Here is a 22,239-nt window from a genome sequence, read left to right on the forward strand (position 1 = left end):
AGTGGAGAAAGGGTGAAGGAGGCGCCGGCCCCAAGGCCAGCAAGAACCGGCCAACTGGGACGGTTTACTGATGGGGTTCAGGAAGGGGTCTCCGGCATGAGGGGGCGCCTTGAATACACTTACAAACATCCCACAAGGAGCAGGCAACCCCCCAGCTGCCCCCAACTTCCAAGCACACAAGATGCCAACAACGAATTATTTTTTTATAAAGCGCCTCTGTGCACTTTTTTTGTTTTCAAGCACTATAAATGACATGTTTTACGATCGCCTTACTAATTGGTACGCAATTTAACCCCAATAAATACATAATGCAGACTTAACCAGGATTCGAAGTGTTGCCTTCGCGGTCATGAAGATTTCTGCGGTGAGCATTTAACTCACTGAGCCATCTTGACTTCTAGCTCCAAGTGCCATTCCGGATTACCAAATGGGCGAAGTAGGCACCGGCTATAGGTCCGCTCCTTTACGGGGCCCCGCGACAACGGATCAAAATAATACTGATTTGATCTTGAAAGAAAATTACAATCAAGCTTTCTTAAATTTGTTTCTAAAAGATAGGAAACAAGCATTTGCAATGCCAACGGTCTCGCATTTGTGAGATTTTGAGCTATTGGCATTGTAAATGACAATGCCTTTTATTTATGTGTTTTTAAAACCTGCAAGCAACGACTAGAAATACAAAGTGCGCATAAATAAAAGGCATTGTCATATACAATGCCAATAGGTCGAGGTTTTGAAAATGCGAGACCTATTGCATTGCAAATGCTTGGGCGCCATCACTAAAGCAGCAAAATACCCGTCGGGCGGCACAGTATGCTTAACACAGATTTTTGGTGTACCTGTTTTTAAGCCACGCCCTTATTACGTTGGCCGCGCCCCTTTGAGAGACCTCCTCCCGTTATTTCATCCCACTTAATCCCTTTGCTGCTTCTGTCGGCCAACGGCCGTCGCGAGCACTACCTCCATAGTGCTGTGCACGTCCGTTGGCCGACACGGCCCCGCCCACTTAATTAAACTGCCACAGAGCGGCGGTATTTGCGCCGCAGTTAAGCGGTTAAAGCCCTGTTTAGATGTGTAGAAATGGTGAAGATAAACAAACACTTAGCAGAATCATAACCAGAAAACAGAGCGATTTGAGGGAATGAAAGTGAAGAAGAGAAGACAACATTCTGCAGTTGGGGGAATAGATGTGTGCAGATGTGAAGGGAATGATATACTGGAGCGCAGTAAGGACTGAAACATATGGCGGCGCTCTCCACCATGGTGCTGCATGTGACTGAGGCTCTGGATTCCAAGGAGCTGCGGATGCTACAGTGCGCGCCTAGCCCTACCCTGCCCCCAGCCGCAGCTTCGGCAGAGCACCGACCATGAAGTAAACAACTACAGGCTACAGCGAAAAGGCCGTAGGACAAGGGTCGGACATGTTGGGTGTGGGCAGGGCCGGACTGGGAACCACGACCTGCCCCGGCAAAGTGCTCGGCCGGCACCCCCCTCCCCACTCGGGTGGGTTGGAGGTGCCGCCGAGCTCTTTGCCGGGGCCGGTTTTCGGACGATTTTGGTACAGGGCCGATTTTGCAGCTATGCTGCAAAAACGGCCCTATAACAAAAACAGCCCCCAGGGGCCCAAAACGGCCCCCACCCGTGCGGCGCACTGGGGGATTACCTGGTGCCCGCTATGGCCAGTCCGGGCCTGGGTGTGGGTGATCAATGATAAAAGCGGGCACCTGCTCAAATATTAAGCTGGGCGCCTGTGTTGTTAATCTAAAAGTGGGTGCCTTGCTGAAAGTTAAAGTGCAGTGCCCGTGGCGGGATGGGGGATGAGAGTCTTTAAGCCGTTGGGGGCCATCATTGACTGTGTGCGTCTGTGTACAAGAAGAGAATGGCGCGAGCGTGCCTTGATAAAGTGTGTGTGGTCCATTGTGGAAAAACAAGTTTTAAACACTCAAAGGACCCCAGCAGCGACTGCCGCTTTTCTGAGGCCTGGGAGTGGTGAAATATAAGGCGTGCTGGGAACACACAACAATAAGGGCAAAACCAGCACAGCGCTTGTGAAACGGGCGCAGCGCTGATAAAATATGACCACAATTATTAATAAAAAAAAAAAAATAGGATGGCGGGCAAAAGGGAAGTGCATGAAACAGAATATGCGCCCTCCAAACTTCTCTAATAATAAAAAAAAAAAAAAATGCAGTGAAGGGACAATGTGTCTGCAACAGCAAGTTTAAGAAAGTTATTTAAAAAAATAGTGTGGGCAGACTGTAAATAAGGCATACCGAGTAACAACACATGTAAAAGGGCTAGTTCTGATGGGAGGTAACAACAGAAGACATGGAGGTACTAAGGAGAAACTAATAAGCCTATTAACAAATCAAATACAAACATTGACAAAGGACAGTCACAGCAGCCAATTAAAAAGATAGGCGGAGAGTGGGTGGAGCTTCAAGTCCATACCCAAATACAGCATGTCCCAAAGAGGCTGCGCACGCGCTGCCCAGGCGAGTCCTAAAAATGAATCAAATCAAAGAAACGAAAACTTTACATTAAAGACTCCACTGAATATGATCTCTTGCAAAAGGTAGACTTCCAAGATATCCCGAAAGATTTCACCACAATCAAATTGAGGAAAGTGAATATTTAAAGTTCTGTTGGTTTATTAAAATAAAAAATATATAATTTTTGTTTATTAACCTTAATTGTTCATGTTTAGTTTATTAAAGTTGTTGGTTGGTAAAAATGTATTGGAGATCATTTGCATGCAGGGGGGGGGGGGGCGGAATTTCCACTGCATAGGGGCCTCCAAAGGGTTTAATCTGGCACTGGCCAAGTGGACTCAAGCCAAGCATGAACACTTCATCCAGTCATAACCTGCTATTCAACAACACTTTGCATGCTGAAACTTCTAGTTTTTGTTTTCCTGATTGCAAGAATTCACATGTAAAGGCCCTAGCTGCACCAAGCTGTTGGCTAAAAAGCCGGGTCATTCGGGCCATGAAGCCACAAGTTAGGCATATGGAGCACTAAGTGTCCGACTGGGCCAAGACGTCTCTCCCAACATCCCAACAAGCTGCTGTCTCACAGCCAGTCATGTCAGCAGGCCCTCCAACCGATCCCGAGAGGCCTGCCTTGCTTCCAGCTTCCTGGCTTGAATTCTAACTTTAGTGAATGCCAGAAACGAAACACGTGTCTAGGAGTTTAGATGTTGAAGTTTGAGGGGAGGATCTTTTTTCAAGAGTCGGGAGCCACTCAGATAGGAGGTCTGTTCTTTATTTTACGTTATCCCAGGCACCTCCTCAGATATAAAGGGAATGGGGGCACACAGCATATAACAGTGCCTGTCTTATCAGGGCTGAGTTATTTACATTGAGTATGAAAAACTTACATGAAAACTCTGACACAACTTCCCCCCACCTGGGATTTCCACACCAGGCCCAGGCTACTATCTCTCTCGTACTGTCTGAACTGGATTACGCCCATGGCCTCTACCGCGGATCTTTATCAACGATGAAAAAAACTACAATGAAATCAGAACTCTGCTGCCAGACTACTCTTACATGTAAAGCAGCAAGCCCACGCCTCCCCCGCCTTGGAGGCCCTGCATTGGTTACCGGTTGCCAGAAGATCCACGTTCAAGCTTCTCTGTATCACCCACAAAGCGGTACATGGAACAGGACCGCTCTTCATCAGGAATGAAATCACCAAATACAAACAACAAAGGAACTTCCACTTAAAGATTGGCACTTCTTCTCAAAATCCCACCATACAAGAAACAAGCATTTGCAATGCAATAGGTCTCGCATTTACGAGAATTTGAGCTATTGGCAATAGCTTAAACTCTTGCAAATGCGAGACCCATTGTATTGCAAATATTTTTTGTTTCCAAGCACCCCATGCGATGCTTGCATGTTAATAGACCCCACGCCCCTTGTTTAGACGAGCCGCCACTAAAGAAGGAGCTCGGCCACCATTAAAGTGAAAGCGCAGTATGGGTGCTTTTTTGTAAAAGCACCCCAAACAGCGCTGTTATTTTAGTGGCAGCTGCATCCCTTTCTTTAGATTTGGCTCGTCTAAAGAAAGGGGTGTGGCCTCTATTAATGAGCAAGCGTGGCATGGGGCGCTTGGAAACAGCAAAAAAGTGAATAAAGAGTTTTTAAAAACATGCAGCCGCAGTGGGCTGCGCAAATAAACCAAACGCAAATGTAGAGCATATGTCATTGCATGTAAACTTTTATTTATTTAGATAAGTGATTTTCTTTCTACAAATCTATATATTACTTATAGTTTAAAAATATAAAGAGATTCTTTAGGTCTGCTTAACAAATGTGTATAATACTTATGGTTAAAATATATATATTTATATATTATTTTACGCTCAACATATATATTATGTCATAAAAGTCATTAAAGACCTATTTTAAAAAAAAGATTCATATAGATCACTGCATAGCCTTTCATATAGGTTATTTGATTACCTGCTTATGGATCTCTGTTTATTTACCTGTCCTAATAAGTAAATATTATCATAAAAATTGTATATATAAGTGTTTCACTTTTGAAATACTGAGGAAAACAAAAATAAAAGAAATATAAAAAAAAAAATGTACACATAACCAGTGAAACAATGGAGCGGTGCACTACCTGAATGTAGTAGTATTCAATGATGAAGCACGATCAGTAACTTAGTTGGAATTCTCTTTATTCAAAAGTAGATCCAAATCAATAGAAAACAGACATCAGTCAACACGTTTCGTTCATGGAAATGAACTTCGTCAGGGCAGCATCGTCCGCTCCAGTCGACTCGTCAAAGGTCACCTGCAGCTGGCCCTTATCATGGAGGCCCCATGCTTGAATTTCATTGCTGACCACGGATTTGGCTTGTATGGACGACATGGTTTTCAAATTGTGAAAATTGGCAACTTATACTTTCTTGCCCTGACGAAGTTCATTTCCATGAACGAAACGCGTTGCCTGATGTCCATTGTTTCACTGGTTCTGGTTCCCAAGTTAGCGGATTGCAGCCTCCAACGGCAGCTGCAGGAGCAGGTTGTGCTCACCATCAAACAAATTTGACATTTGATCATACCTGGGGTGATTATACGGAGACCGGTGCGGTACTTGGAGTCCGCCGTTGGTTCTCAAAATGCACACATAAATTAGCTTTTACATATAGCAACATCTGAAAGCCTCATAGGCATGCTTGAGGGGCTTCTCCCAGGTTTTTGGGGGTGACTTAATCAACCCACAGGAAGGAGGAACTCCCGTCTCCTCACCATGGTGCTTACCTATCAACACAATTCCCCATAGACACAGAATAGGTAAACCCCTTAATACATCAGGCCGGATGTTTGCCTCCCTAGAGTGGGCCCTGGGAGGAAGGAGGACTTGGGGCAGGGAATGTAACCAGCAGGCATGTTACAGGCAGGCGTCCACTAGAATCTCCTCAAGCAATTTAGGGCAAACAGGCGGGCTGGTGCAGCAAGAGTCCGGAGGTAGAACATGCTGTCGGCTGTTACAGTCAGAGGACTGGCCGCCTTCCTGTGCACTCCCAGGGTATGGAACAACCTCCTAACCATATTGGAGAAATTGTGTCCCCGCAATTTACAAAGTAGTGGAAGACCCCATTCTTAAAGGACCTGTACCCCCACATCTGAGGACAGCAAGTGTCACTGCAATGACTGTCCACAGTACCCCTGGGCCTTCACCCTCTAAGCAGCGCTTGGATGCGCCCTGCCTAGGTTTGCGCTATATGTATACTGATGCATACATCGTTATTCATGTATGCCTATCGCATGAGGATGTGTGGTCACATTCAAACAGCGTCCATCCTCAACCTAAATGGACAAGCAGTATGGGATGCAAAGGGTCCTACTGCTACAGCATCTGTTCTTCCTGCCGAGAACTTTCCCACACACATGGTCTTAATTAAAGGAGGCATGCTTAATTTGTGCCAGTGTTTGCCTATCCTTAGCACTGGCACTTATGTCTAAATACCAGCACTTATTTGCCACAGTCTAACACATGGTGGCCAGTGGTGCTGCAACAATTTTCAGAGTGGGGGTGTGGTCACCAATATTACATCACTGAAGTCCAAGGGATTGAGAAAACCAAGCACAGCAAATGTATTCAGCAAGAGAGTGGTAGTTAGGTAGCATGTAGCTGGTTTTGCATTTTGAACCACTGTGGTGCAAATAAAATCACTGGAGCACGGTGTGTTAGCACCCAATTATTTAAATTAAGCACATTTTCCATTGATATAGCCACTAAAGTCGCACAGACATGCTGTGTTACTGAGAAAACTATACAGCGCACAAAGGACAATGTGTGGAGATCAGGGTTCCACGAGCATTTCAAGTTTCTTATTAAAATCTTTGTTTCCATCACACTTCAGAATTCCCAAAAATAAAAGATGATAAATTCTGAAATATCTGTAAAGTTCATTTACAGGTATTTCCATTTTGTGTTGGAAAAAATATATTGTATTCCTTTCACACAACCTCTACCCATGCAAGAATAGAATAATTATTTATTGTTCGATTATTTAAAATCATTACAATAAAACCAATAGATCATTCACACATACACGACATTATGGAATTTACTCAGTCCATGGCGATCTGAGCCCTGGGCTGGGGGTAAAAGTTATTGTGATTCGTAGAAAAATATAATGAAAATTGGTCAATATGCCTAAAAAATGCATTTATCTAAATTGTGTGCCTTAAAGTTCAAAAGTGCAACTAAACTGTGATTGTTGCCCCTTAATGGATTGGATTGTGGGCATACCCCCAAGGCCCCCTCCACCTCCACCCAGTAATATGGCTTAATGTGGCCCGCTTAAAATAGAATTGCTAAACTGGTATTCAAAAGCCGGTCTTTCGATTGGCACATAGTTCAGCTTCACAAAATCCTGTCACTTTTCAATCAGGGAAAGAAAAGTAAACACCAATCTACCAATTTAAGGAATAACCAGCAGCTTATCAGACGAGATATCCTGACCTTTGACCTCTTTCTTTGAATACTGAATTCACGGCAAGTGTTACAAGATAAAAACACTATTTAGAGGCCTATTGTGGCTCATTCTCCCTCAGAGCTCCAGTATGGTTATTTTGGGGGGCTGCAGCACCCCACACCCCTACCGCCAGGCCTATGATGATGGAGCTCTGTATGTTTGAGCAGTGCTCATGAAACAATAAAACCCACAGGTCCAGGCCACCCTTCAGCTCGATGGGGGGGACCTGGAATAGTCCAAAACATCACACGTGTATTCGGTGATGCTTAGAATCTAATACAATACATTTAAGTAGGGTCAGAGGCCAAAGTTTAAAGACCACCGGGACAAAAAGCCCCACATTCATAATACAACAACAACAATGACCCGGAGTCTAAATGTGGATGGAAACACGTATGCTATACCAAGCCTGACACTCAACCAATGCTATCCTGAAAAAATAATCAATACATTTTCGGATTCACATCACTCACCATTCCAGGCGACATGCTTCATCATCTCGGTCTCCTTTTATAGTCAGCCTGGTGACTATAAGGGCTACAACTCCACCCTATTGATGGATAATTTAAACAGGTGTGAGCAAATATGTTCATATGTGTGTGTGTGGTTGTGTGTGTGTGGTTGTGATTTGGGTGTGGTTGTGGGTTTGGGTGTGGTGGTGTGGTTGTGGGTGTGTGTGTGTGGTTGCGGTTGTGGATGTGTGTGTGTGTGTGGTTGTAGGTGTGTGTGTGTGGTTGTGTGTGTGGTTGTGAGTGTGGTTGTACAAGTGAAGTTAAAATTGAAGCATGGCTAGACCATAACTTTATTCTTGTCTGCCAATATTTATACGCTCTGTCCGTCTTGTGCTTTCGTCAGGACCTATCCAATATTTATATGCTGCTGCAACGGTGAAAAATCATTAAACAAATAGTGTCTATATGTGCTCACATTGGAAGCAATACAACCATGTCACCTGTTATTTACGGTTCACACCTCTCGTATCTCTGGAAGAATCTCGACAATACGGAGGAAATACCTCACCCCACCTGGCAACGGCTCAGGATAGAGGAGGCAACGCTCTGTCCGTCGGTACCTCTGACGGTCGGACGACCGTCAGAGGTTCCGACCGACAGGGCGTATAAATATTGGCCGACTGGAATAAAGTTATGGTCTAGCCATGCTTCCATTTTAACTTCACTTGTACAATTGCACTGCACTCGTTTCCCATCCACTTGGTGAACATATTTGCTCACATCTGTTTAAATGATTGAGTATATATCTATAAAACACCCTTGGGCTCCTCCATCAATAGGGTGGAGTTGTAGCCCTTATAGTCACCAGGTTGACTATAAAAGGAGACAGAGATGATGAAGCATGTCACCTGGAATGGTGAGTGATGTGAATCCGAAAATGTATTGATTATTTTTTCAGGATAGCATTGGTTGAGTTTCAGGCTTGGTAAAGCATACGTGTTTCCATCCACATCTAGACTCCGGGTCATTGTTGTTGTTGGATGCTTAGAATCTGACAGGGTAGGTAAGACCGAGAACAGCCAATCACGGGGCCTGCAGAGGGACCATCCAATATATCCATCTACAAGTCAGGGCCTGCTGCTCACCAGCACGTGCGCATCGATTCCTTCTGCCACCAAAGACTTGTGACCCTGCACACCCCGGGCTTCTTTTCAAGCGTCTGCTGGGGATGGACCCCAGGTTACAGCAACAGCTGCTCCCCAAAAAGATGCTTTGTGATTTTAAGACCCAAAGAGCAAAAGCTGCACATAAAACCAGGGATATTACTTTCCAGGGAGGTGAGAATTGTTTTTATGTCTCAGCCTCTCGGGGCTCAAAAGGAAAACTGAGTATTTTCAGGAGGAATGACACTTTAAAATCTCAGATATGCCCCCACCCCCCAAGCAGGCTTTTATCTGGTTGGTGGTTACCAGAAGAAGCAAAGGGTGTCCGTAAATGGGATTTGAGGAGTCTCTACTGTGTACAAGGAGCTTCTCTGGTACACTGTGTAGGAGGGTTCTCCTTGGGACCTAAAGGGGGGGGGGAGGGGTGCGAAGACGTGAAGAAGCTATACAGGCACAGCACATCAGCAGACACGGACGGGAGCACCACAGGCACAGCACAGGAGCATGCGCCTAAACAGGCACCACAGAGGAGCATGCACCTGAACAGGCACCACATATAAACTTGAACCAGCACAGGCACCCACAACAGCGTTAACCTAGACAGGCACAGAAAACAGGATACCTATAAACAGATACATGTATCAGCCTCTAACCAGACAGGCACAAACATCAGCATGTACCCAGACAGGCACAAACTTCAGCGTGTACCCAGACAGAGGCACAAACTTCAGCGTGTACCCAGACAGAGGCACAAACTTCAGCGTGTACCCAGACAGAGACACAAACTTCAGCAGGTTCCCAGACACAAACATCAGCGTGTACCCAGACAGAGGCACAAACATCAGCATGTACCCAGACAGAGGCACAGACATCAGCATGTACCCAGACAGAGGCACAGACATCAGCATGTACCCAGACAGAGGCACAGACATCAGCATGTACCCAGACAGAGGCACAAACATCAGCATGTACCCAGACAGAGGCACAGACATCAGCATGTACCCAGACAGGCACAAACTTCAGCATGTACCCAGACAGGCACAAACTTCAGCAGGTTCCCAGACAGAGGCACAAACTTCAGCAGGTTCCCAGACAGAGGCACAAACATCAGCATGTACCCAGACAGGCACAAACTTCAGCATGTACCCAGACAGGCACAAACTTCAGCAGGTTCCCAGACAGAGACACAAACTTCAGCAGGTTCCCAGACAGAGGCACAAACTTCAGCAGGTTCCCAGACAGAGGCACAAACTTCAGCAGGTTCCCAGACAGAGGCACAAACTTCAGCAGGTACCCAGAGAGAGGCACAAACTTCAGCAGGTTCCCATACAGAGGCACAAACTTCAGCAGGTACCCAGACAGAGGCACAAACTTCAGCAGGTACCCAGACAGAGGCACAAACATCAGCGTGTACCCAGACAGAAGAACAAACTTCAGCGTGTACCCAGACAGAGGCACAAACTTCAGCAGGTACCCAGACAGAGACACACACATCAGTGTGTACCCAGACAGAGGCACAAACTTCAGAATGTACCCAGACAGAGGCACAAACCTCAGCATGTACCCAGACTGAGGCACAAACTTCGGCGTGTACCCAGATAGAGGAACACACTTCAGCAGGTACCCAGACAGAGGCACAAACTTCAGCATGTACCCAGACAGAGGCACAAACATCAGCGTGTACCCAGACAGAGGCACAAACTTCAGCAGGTTCCCAGACAGAGGCACAAACATCAGCATGTACCCAGACAGGCACAAACTTCAGCATGTACCCAGACAGGCACAAACTTCAGCAGGTTCCCAGACAGAGACACAAACTTCAGCAGGTTCCCAGACAGAGGCACAAACTTCAGCAGGTTCCCAGACAGAGGCACAAACTTCAGCAGGTTCCCATACAGAGGCACAAACTTCAGCAGGTACCCAGACAGAGGCACAAACTTCAGCAGGTTCCCATACAGAGCACAAACTTCAGCAGGTACCCAGACAGAGGCACAAACTTCAGCAGGTTCCCATACAGAGGCACAAACTTCAGCAGGTACCCAGACAGAGGCACAAACTTCAGCAGGTACCCAGACAGAGGCACAAACTTCAGCAGGTACCCAGACAGAGGCACAAACTTCAGCAGGTACCCAGACAGAGACACACACATCAGTGTGTACCCAGACAGAGGCACAAACTTCAGCATGTACCCAGACAGAGGCACAAACATCAGCGTGTACCCAGACAGAGGCACAAACTTCAGCATGTACCCAGACAGAGGCACAAACCTCAGCATGTACCCAGACTGAGGCACAAACTTCGGCGTGTACCCAGATAGAGGAACACACTTCAGCAGGTACCCAGACAGAGGCACAAACTTCAGCATGTACCCAGACAGAGGCACAAACATCAGCGTGTACCCAGACAGAAGAACAAACTTCAGCGTGTACTCAGACAGAGGCACAAACTTTAGCGTGTACCCAGATAGAGGCACAAACTTCAGCGTGTACCCAGACAGAAGCACAAACTTCGGCGTGCACCCAGATAGAGGAACACACTTCAGCAGGTACCCAGACAGAGGCACAAACTTCAGCATGTACCCAGACAGAGGCACAAACATCAGCGTGTACCCAGACAGAAGAACAAACTTCAGCGTGTGCCCAGACAGAGGCACAAACTTTAGCGTGTACCCAGATAGAGGCACAAACTTCAGCGTGTACCCAGACAGAAGCACAAACTTCGGCGTGTACCCAGACAGAGGCACAAACTTCAGCGTGTACCCAGACACAAACATCAGCGTGTACCCAGACAGAAGCACAAACTTCAGCGTGTACCCAGACAGAGGCACAAACTTCAGCGTGTACCCAGACAGACACAAACATCAGCGTGTACCTAGACAGAAGCACACACTTCAGTGTGTACCCAGACAGAGGCACAAACTTCAGGGTGTACCCAGACAGAGGTACAAAATTCAGCGTGTACACAGACAGAGGTACAAAATTCAGCGTGGACCCAGAAAGAGGCCCAAACTTCAGCGTGTATCCAGACAGAAGCACAAACATCAGCGTGTACCCAGACAGAGGCACACACTTCAGCATGTACCCAGACAGAAGCACACGCTTCATCAGGTACCCGGACAGAGGCACAAACTTCAGCATGTACCAGACAGAAGCAAATAACATTTATCTAGACAGAAGCAAACATTAACCACGTTGGATATGCAAAGCTACTAATTATTTTCCCAACAGGCTCAGGCGCACGCATGTAATGTCACAAGCGAGTCAGGGCACAGCTGGGCACAGCTGGATACATGCCGAGCAGACACAGACATCAGGAAACAGCCGAGATGTCACAATGTTGATAAAATAGAGGAATGGGACGAATCTGTCGAAGAAATGGCAAACTAACAAGAAGCTACATGGCTGCTGAGTACACTCTCTGTAGTCACTCTTTCCCCTCTCTCACAGCAGCCTCTCTCCCCACAAACGCACCCAATTCAGCCTCTCTCTGCCCACACACATCCAATGCAGCCTCTTTCTTCACACACACACACACACCAATGCAGCCACTCCCCACACACACCCAATGCAGCCACTGACCACACACACACACACAATGCAGCCACTCTTCCCAGACACCCAAAGCAGCCACTCTCATTCCAAACACGCAAAATGCAGCCTCTCCCTATCCACACACACACAAATGCAGCCCCCCTTTCCACACACACCCAATGCAGCCACTCTCTCCATACACCCAATTCAGCCTCTCTGCCCACAGAAATCCAATGCAGCCTCTTTCTTCACACACACACAGACACACACCCAATGCAGTCACTCTACATACACACAGACAAACACCAAATGCAGCCACTCTCTCCACACACATAGACAAACACCCAATGCAGCCACTCTCTCCACACACATAGACAAACACCCAATGCAGCCACTCTCTCCACACACATAGACAAACACCCAATGCAGCCACTCTCTCCACACACATAGACAAACACCCAATGCAGCCACTCTCTCCACACACACACACCCATCCAATGCAGCCTCTCCACACACACACAGACACACACCCAATGCAGCCACTCTCCATACACACAAACACCCAATGCAGCCACTCTCCATACACACAGACAAACACCCAATGCAGCCACTCTCCATACACACACACACCCACCCAATGCAGCCACTCACAATACACACACACACCCAATGCAGCCACTCTCCATACACACACACACCCAATGCAGCCACTCTCCACACACACAGACAAACACCCAATGCAGCCACTCTCCATACACACACACACACACCCAATGCAGCCACTCACAATACACACACACACCCAATGCAGCCACTCTCCATACACACACACACCCAATGCAGCCACTCTCCACACACACACACCCATCCAATGCAGCCTCTCCACACACACAGACACACACCCAATGCAGCCACTCTCCATACACACAAACACCCAATGCAGCCACTCTCCATACACACACACACACCCAATGCAGCCACTCACAATACACACACACACCCAATGCAGCCACTCTCCATACACACACACACCCAATGCAGCCACTCTCCACACACACACACCCATCCAATGCAGCCTCTCCACACACACACAGACACACACCCAATGCAGCCACTCTCCATACACACAAACACCCAATGCAGCCACTCTCCATACACACAGACAAACACCCAATGCAGCCACTCTCCATACACACACACCCAATGCAGCCACTCACAATACACACACACACCCAATGCAGCCACTCTCCATACACACACTCACACAATGAAGCCACTCTCCACACACACACACCCATCCAATGCAGCCTCTCCACACACACAGACACACACCCAATGCAGCCACTCTCCATACACACAAACACCCAATGCAGCCACTCTCCATACACACAGACAAACTCCCAATGCAGCCACTCTCCATACACACACACACACACCCAATGCAGCCACTCACAATACACACACACACCCAATGCAGCCACTCTCCATACACACACACCCAATGCAGCCACTCTCCACACACACACACCCAATGCAGCCACTCTCCACACACACACACCCAATGCAGCCTCTCCACACACACACACCCAATGCAGCCTCTCCACACACACACACACCCAATGCAGCCTCCACGCACACACACACCCAATTCAGCCTCTCCACACACACACACACCCAATGCAGCCTCCACACACACAATGCAGCCACTCTCCACACACACACCCAATGCAGCCACTCACCACAGACACACAGACACACAGACACACGAAATACAGCCACTCCCCCCACACACCCAATGAAGCCTCTCTCTGTCCAAACACACCCAATGCAGCCTCTCTCCACACACACACACAACGCAGCCACTCTCCACACACACACACACAACGCAGCCACTCTCCACACACACATACCCAATGCAGCCACTCTCCACACACACACACCCAGCGCAGCCACTCTCCACACACACACCCAACGCAGCCACTCTCCACACACACACCCAACGCAGCCCCTCTCCACACACACCCAACGCAGCCACTCTCCACACACACCTAATGCAGCCACTCTCCACACACACCCAACGCAGCCACTCTCCACACACACCTAATGCAGCCACTCTCCACACACACCTAATGCAGCAACTCTCCACACACACCCAATGCAGCCACTCTCCACACACACACACACACCCAACACAGCCACTCTCCACACACACACACCCATCCAATGCAGCCTCTCCACACACACACAGACACACACCCAATGCAGCCACTCTCCATACACACAAACACCCAATGCAGCCACTCTCCATACACACAGACAAACACCCAATGCAGCCACTCTCCATACACACACACACACCCAATGCAGCCACTCACAATACACACACACACCCAATGCAGCCACTCTCCATACACACACACACCCAATGCAGCCACTCTCCACACACACACACCCATCCAATGCAGCCTCTCCACACACACAGACACACACCCAATGCAGCCACTCTCCATACACACAAACACCCAATGCAGCCACTCTCCATACACACAGACAAACACCCAATGCAGCCACTCACAATACACACACACACCCAATGCAGCCACTCTCCATACACACACACACCCAATGCAGCCACTCTCCACACACACACACCCATCCAATGCAGCATCTCCACACACACAGACACACACCCAATGCAGCCACTCTCCATACACACAAACACCCAATGCAGCCACTCTCCATACACACAGACAAACACCCAATGCAGCCACTCTCCATACACACACACACACACCCAATGCAGCCACTCACAATACACACACACACCCAATGCAGCCACTCTCCATACACACACACACCCAATGCAGCCACTCTCCACACACACACACCCAATGCAGCCACTCTCCACACACACACACCCAATGCAGCCACTCTCCACATACACCCCCCCAAAGCTACCTCTCCACACACACACACCCAATGCAGCCTCTCCACACACACACACCCAATGCAGCCTCTCCACACACACACACCCAATGCAGCCTCCACGCACACACACACCCAATTCAGCCTCTCCACACACACACACACCCAATGCAGCCTCCACACACACACCCAATGCAGCCACTCACCACAGACACACGAAATGCAGCCACTCCCCACACACACCCAATGCAGCCTCTCTCCACACACACACACAACGTAGCCACTCTCCACACACACACAACGCAGCCACTCTCCACACACACATACCCAATGCAGCCACTCTCCACACACACACACCCAACGCAGCCACTCTCCACACACACACCCAACGCAGCCCCTCTCCACACACACACCCAACGCAGCCCCTCTCCACACACACCCAACGCAGCCACTCTCCACACACACCTAATGCAGCCACTCTCCACACACACCCAACGCAGCCACTCTCCACACACACCTAATGCAGCCACTCTCCACACACACCCAATGCAGCCACTCTCCACACACACACACACCCAACACAGCCACTCTCCACACACACACCCAACGCAGCCACTCTCCACACACACAGTGCAGCCTCTCTCCACACAGTCACACACCCAACGCTGCCATTCTCCACACACACACACCCAACGCAGCCATTCTCCACACACACCCAACTCATCCACTCTCCCCAAGCACACAATGCAGCCTCATTCTCCACACACACACACACAACATGCAGTCTCTCTCTCTCCACACACACACAATGCAGACTCTCTCTCCACACACACCCAATGCAGCCACTCTCCACACAAACACACACACCCATTGCAGCCTCTCTCCACACACACACACACACCCAATGCAGCCACTCTCCACACACACACACAATGCAGCCTCTCTCCACATACACACCCAATGCAGCCACTCTCCACATACACACACCCAATGCAGCCACTCTCCACATACACACACCCAATGCAGCCACTCTCCACATACACACACCCAATGCAGCCACTCTCCACATACACACACCCAATGCAGCCACTCTCCACATACACACACCCAATGCAGCCACTCTACACATACACACACCCAATGCAGCCACTCTACACATACACACACCCAATGCAGCCACTCTACACATACACACACCCAATGCAGCCACTCTACACATACACACACACAATGCAGCCACTCTACACATACACACAATGCAGCCACTCTACACACACACACAATGCAGCCACTCTACACACACACACAATGCAGCCACTCTACACACACACAATGCAGCCACTCTACACACACACACAATGCAGCCACTCTACACACACACACAAGCAACCACTCTACACACACACACACACAACGCAGCCACTCTACACACACACACACACAACGCAGCCACTCTACACACACACACAACGCAGCCACTCTACACACACACACAACGCAGCCACTCTACACACACACACAACGCAGCCACTCTACACACACACAATGCAGCCACTATACACACGCACAATGCAGCCACTCTACACACGCACAACGCAGTCACTCTACACACACAAAACGCAGCCACTCTCTCCACAGACACACACACCCAATGCAGCCACTCTCCACACACACCCAATGCAGCCACTCTATCCACACACACACACCCAATGCAGCCACTCTCCACACACACCCAATGCAGCCACTCTCCACACACACCCAACGCAGCCACTCTCCACACACATCCAACGCAGCCACTCTCCACACATCCAACGCAGCCACTCTCCACACACCCAACGCAGCCACTCTCCACACACCCAACGCAGCCACTCTCCACACACATCCAATGCAGCCTCTCTTACCACACACACACAATGCAGCCACTCTCTCCACACACACACACACCCAATGCAGCCACTCCACACACACCCAACGCAGCCACTCTCCACACACCCCCAACGCAGCCACACTCCACACATACACCCAAGGCAGCCACACTCCACACATACACCCAACTCAGCCACACTCCACACACACACCCAACGCAGCCACACTCCAAACACACACCCAACGCAGCCACACTCCACACACACACCCAACGCAGCCACACTCCACACACACACCCAACGCAGCCACACTCCACACACACACCCAACGCAGCCACACTCCACACACACACCCAACGCAGCCACACTCCACACACACACCCAACTCAGCCACACTCCACACACACATGCAACGCAGCCGCTCTACACACACACACACATCCAATGAAGCCACTCTACACACACACATCCAATGCAGCCACTCCACACACACACATCCAATGCAGCCACTCCACACACACACATCCAATGCAGCCACTCTACACACATCCAATGCAGCCACTCTACACACATCCAATGCAGCCACTCTACACACATCCAATGCAGCCACTCTACACACACACACATCCAATGCAGCCACTCTACACACACACACATCCAATGCAGCCACTCTACACACACACACATCCAATGCAGCCACTCTACACACACACATCCAATGCAGCCACTCTACACACACACCCAATGCAGCCACTCTACACACACACCCAATGCAGCCACTCTACACACACACATCCAATGCAGCCTCTCTCTACACACACACATCCAATGCAGCCTCTCTCTCTCCACACACACACACACAATGTATCCACTCTCTATCTCCACACACACAATGTTGCCACTCTCCACACACACCCAATGCAGCTTCTCTCTCCACACACACACGGAGAGAAGGCAGCCTCTCTTTCTCCAAACACACACAATGCAGCCTCTCTCTCTCTCTCCACAGACACGCCCAATGCAGCCTCTCTCTTCACACACACACCCAATGCAGTCTCTCTCTCCACATAAGCACGCTCCATGCGGCCTCCATCCACATAAGCACGCTGCATGCGGCCTCTTTCTCCACATAAGCACGCTGCATGCAGCCTCTCTCTCCACATAAGCACGAACCCTGCAGTCTCTCCCTCCACATAAGCATGAACCCTGCAGTCTCTCTCTCCACAGAAGCCCGCTCTGTGCAGTCTCTCTCTCTCCACATAAGCACGCTGCATGCGGCCTCTTTCTCCACATAAGCACGAACCCTGCAGTCTCTCTCTCCACATAAGCACGAACCCTGCAGTCTCTCTCCACATAAGCACCCTATGTGCAGTCTCTCCACATAAGCACACTCTGTGCAGTCTCTCTCACCACATAAGCACGCTCTGTGCAGCCTCTCTCTCCACATAAGCACCCTCCATGCGCCCTCTCTCTCCACATTAGCACGCTCTGTGCAGCCTCTCTCTCCGCATAAGCACTCTGCATGCAGGCTCTCTCTCCACATAAGCACGCTCCCTGCAGTCTTTCTCTCCACATAAGCACGCTCCCTGCAGTCTCTCCCTCCACATAAGCACGCTGCATGCAGTCTCTCTCTCCCGTAAGCACGCTCTGTGCAGTCTCTCTCTCTCTCCACATAAGCACACTCCATGCAGCCTCTCTCTCCACATAAACACGCTGCATGGGACCTCTCTCTCCACATAAGCATGCACCCTGCAGTCTCTCTCCACATAAGCATGCTGCATGCGCCCTCTCTCTCCACATAAGCACGCTCCTTTCAGTCTCTCTCCACATAAGCACGCTCAATGCGGCCTCTCTCTCCACATAAGCACGCTCCATGCGGCCTCTCTCTCCACATAAGCACACACCATGCGGCCTCTCTCTCCACATAAGCACGCTCTGTGTAGTCTCTCTCTCCACATAAGCACGCTCCCTGCAGTCTCTCCCTCCACATACGCACGCTTTGTGCAGTCTTTCTCTCTCTCTCCACATAAGCACACTCCATGCAGCCTCTCTCTCCACATAACCATGCTGCATGGGACCTCTCTCTCCACATAAGCACGCTCTGTGCAGCCTCTCTCTCCGCATAAGCACGCTGCATGCAGTCTTTCTCTCTCCACATAAGCACTCTCCATGCAGCCTCTCTCTCCACATAAGCATGCTGCATGGGACCTCTCTCTCCACATAAGCACGCTCTGTGCAGCCTCTCTCTCTGCATAAGCACTCTCCATGCAGCCTCTCTCTCCACATAAGCATGCTGCATGGGACCTCTCTCTCCACATAAGCACGCTCTGTGCAGCCTCTCTCTCTGCATAAGCACGCTGCATGGGACCTCTCTCTCCACATAAGCACGCTCTGTGTAGCCTCTCTCTCCGCATAAGCACTCTCCATGCAGCCTCTCTCTCCACATAAGCATGCTGCATGCAGCCTCTCTCTCCACATAAGCATGCACCCTGCAGTCTCTCTCCACATAAGCACGCTCCCTGCAGCCTCTCTCCACATAAGCATGCTGCATGGGACCTCTCTCTCCACAGAAGCATGCACCCTGCAGTCTCTCTCCACATAAGCACGCTCTGTGCAGCCTCTCTCTCCGCATAAGCATGCTGCATGGGACCTCTCTCTCCACATAAGCACGCTCTGTGCAGCCTCTCTCTCTGCATAAGCACGCTGCATGGGACCTCTCTCTCCACATAAGCACGCTCTGTGTAGCCTCTCTCTCCGCATAAGCACTCTCCATGCAGCCTCTCTCTCCACATAAGCATGCTGCATGGGACCTCTCTCTCCACAGAAGCATGCACCCTGCAGTCTCTCTCCACATAAGCACGCTCTGTGCAGCCTCTCTCTCCGCATAAGCATGCTGCATGGGACCTCTCTCTCCACATAAGCACGCTCTGTGCAGCCTCTCTCTCTGCATAAGCACGCTGCATGGGACCTCTCTCTCCACATAAGCACGCTCTGTGCAGCCTCTCTCTCCGCATAAGCACTCTCCATGCAGCCTCTCTCTCCACATAAGCATGCTGCATGGGACCTCTCTCTCCACAGAAGCATGCACCCTGCAGTCTCTCTCCACATAAGCACGCTCCCTGCAACCTCTCTCCACATAAGCACGAATCCTGCAGCCTCTCTCTCCACATAAGCACGAATCCTGCAGCCTCTCTCTCCACATAAGCACGCTCTGTGCAGCCTCTCTCTCCACATAAGCATGCTGCATGGGACCTCTCTCTCCACATAAGCACGCTCTATGCAGCCTCTCTCTCCGCATAAGCACGCTGCATGCAGCCTCTCTCTCCACATAAGCATGCTGCATGGGACCTCTCTCTCCACATAAGCACGCTCTATGCAGCCTCTCTCTCCGCATAAGCACTCTCCATGCAGCCTCTCTCTCCACATAAGCATGCTGCATGGGACCTCTCTCTCCACAGAAGCATGCACCCTGCAGTCTCTCTCCACATAAGCACGCTCCCTGCAGCCTCTCTCCACATAAGCACGAATCCTGCAGCCTCTCTCTCCACATAAGCACGAATCCTGCAGCCTCTCTCTCCACATAAGCACGCTGCATGCAGCCTCTCTCTCCACATAAGCATGCTGCATGGGACCTCTCTCTCCACATAAGCACGCTCTATGCAGCCTCTCTCTCCGCATAAGCACGCTGCATGCAGCCTCTCTCTCCACATAAGCATGCTGCATGGGACCTCTCTCTCTCCACATAAGCATGCTGCATGCAGCCTCTCTCTCCACATAAGCACGAACCCTGCAGTCTCTCTCCACATAAGCTCGCTCTGTGCAGCCTCTCTCTCCACATAAGCATGCTGCATGCTGCCTCTCTCTCCACATAAGCACACACCATGCTGCCTCTCTCCACATAGGCACGCTCCCTGCAGTCTCTCTCTCCCTCTCTCCACATAAGCACGCTCCAGGCAGTCCCCTCTCCTCGGTAGCGTGAACTCCTTCAGTATTGCCCACTCCGTCCCCTGTCAGCTCCCTGCATGGTCGGACTCTCCCATGTGAACTTCCTGCAGCCTCTCCCTCATTACCCCTCCCCCCTCTTCCCCTCCCAGGCTTCCTCGTCCTTCCACCTTCACGTGCAGTCCCTGCAGCCCTATGTCCCGGTACGGTAACGTGGAGCAATCAACGGGTCCCTTTTACTTGTGATTCAGCCGACTAGAATGGGAAGACTAGACTACAAGTCCCGGCATGCTTCGTGTTGTTGGCTGTAAAACCAGGACCGACTCCGCTACTGTCATGGATGAGGCAAGTGCAGACCAATGTCCCAGCCCTGTGCACTCTCAGCCGCCACTCTTGCGCCCTAGCCCTCCTGAAACCTGCAGCCTTTCTACCCCCTCGACCTCCCCCTACAGCCCTGCAGTCTCCCCTACCCCGTGCATACCGGAGACCCTGTGTCCACAGACCACCCTGCAGAATCAAGTGCAGAGACGCACGAAAAGTTGCAAGCCTGGTGGGTGGGGCACGATTCTCCACGCCTGTCACTCCTCGGGACCCCCCCTAACCTTGCCCCCTCGCCGGCTGCGGTGGGTGGTCGCCTTACCTTGCTCTCGCCCTGCTCGGGGGTCCACAGACACAGCGCTGCCACCATCAGGACCCTGGCGGGGGCTGCCCCGAGGTCCCCCATCCTGCTCCGACTCCGGGGCTCACTTGGATGCTGGCGCTGCCTCTGCTGCCCCCCGGCCGGGACCCCTCTCTCCTCCCTCCGGCCCGCCGCGGTCCCTCCCCTCTCTGATTACCTGTCACTCTCCTCCTCCTCCTCGGCCCCTCGACACGTCTCTCCCCCGGGCCTGTCAGCCAGCAGCCGGCCCCTTCCCGTCTGTTTTACTTTACACCCCACCCCTTTACACCCCCCTTATGAAAACACAACTTTCAAGGCGTGCTCTCCCGCCCCTCACACTCTAGGTACACAAACTCAGCAAGCACCTCCCGTAACTCTCTCTCTCCCTCCTCACCCCTCCTTCATTCCTCCTCCATCACTTTAACACCGTGCCCCCCCCCCCCACGCGCCCCCTTCCTTTGTCGGGCTAAGATTACCCCATGCCAACAGGGGCACTATTGTCCAGTTCAGTGTTTTTCTTAACAACCCAATGCATTCTGGGAGTTGTAGTCTTTGTTCGTTTCTGGTGGACCAACTCAGTTGAAAGCAGTGGTTTGTAATAGGAAAGCCCCGGACTGGCGCCTGGTGTTTCTGATAACGCGGGGCTATCTAGTAATCTCATCTGCCCCCTTCTACCCTTGTAACCTCTTTTTGTATCCCTC

At 50.3% G+C, this 22,239-nt stretch overlaps 1 protein-coding gene across 3 annotated transcripts in view; it reads right to left on the reverse strand.

The window, feature by feature from the left end:
* Positions 1 to 21,795, reverse strand: part of LOC144792734 (uncharacterized) — a 328,155-nt gene extending 306,360 nt beyond the window's left edge. For 2 of the 3 annotated variants that reach the window (XM_078667906.1, XM_078667905.1), the window contains exon 1: positions 21,521 to 21,648. In XM_078667906.1, the coding sequence (XP_078524032.1) occupies positions 21,521 to 21,604 (84 nt within the window). In that variant the 5' untranslated portion in view covers positions 21,605 to 21,648. Of the gene's footprint in view, positions 1 to 21,520; positions 21,649 to 21,716 lie in introns of those variants that run through there. The other variant, XM_078667907.1, reaches the window with a different exon arrangement.
* Between the last annotated feature and the right edge of the window lie 444 nt (positions 21,796 to 22,239).

This window comes from Lissotriton helveticus, chromosome 11, assembly GCF_964261635.1.
Source record: "Lissotriton helveticus chromosome 11, aLisHel1.1, whole genome shotgun sequence".
Taxonomy (NCBI): domain Eukaryota; kingdom Metazoa; phylum Chordata; class Amphibia; order Caudata; family Salamandridae; genus Lissotriton; species Lissotriton helveticus.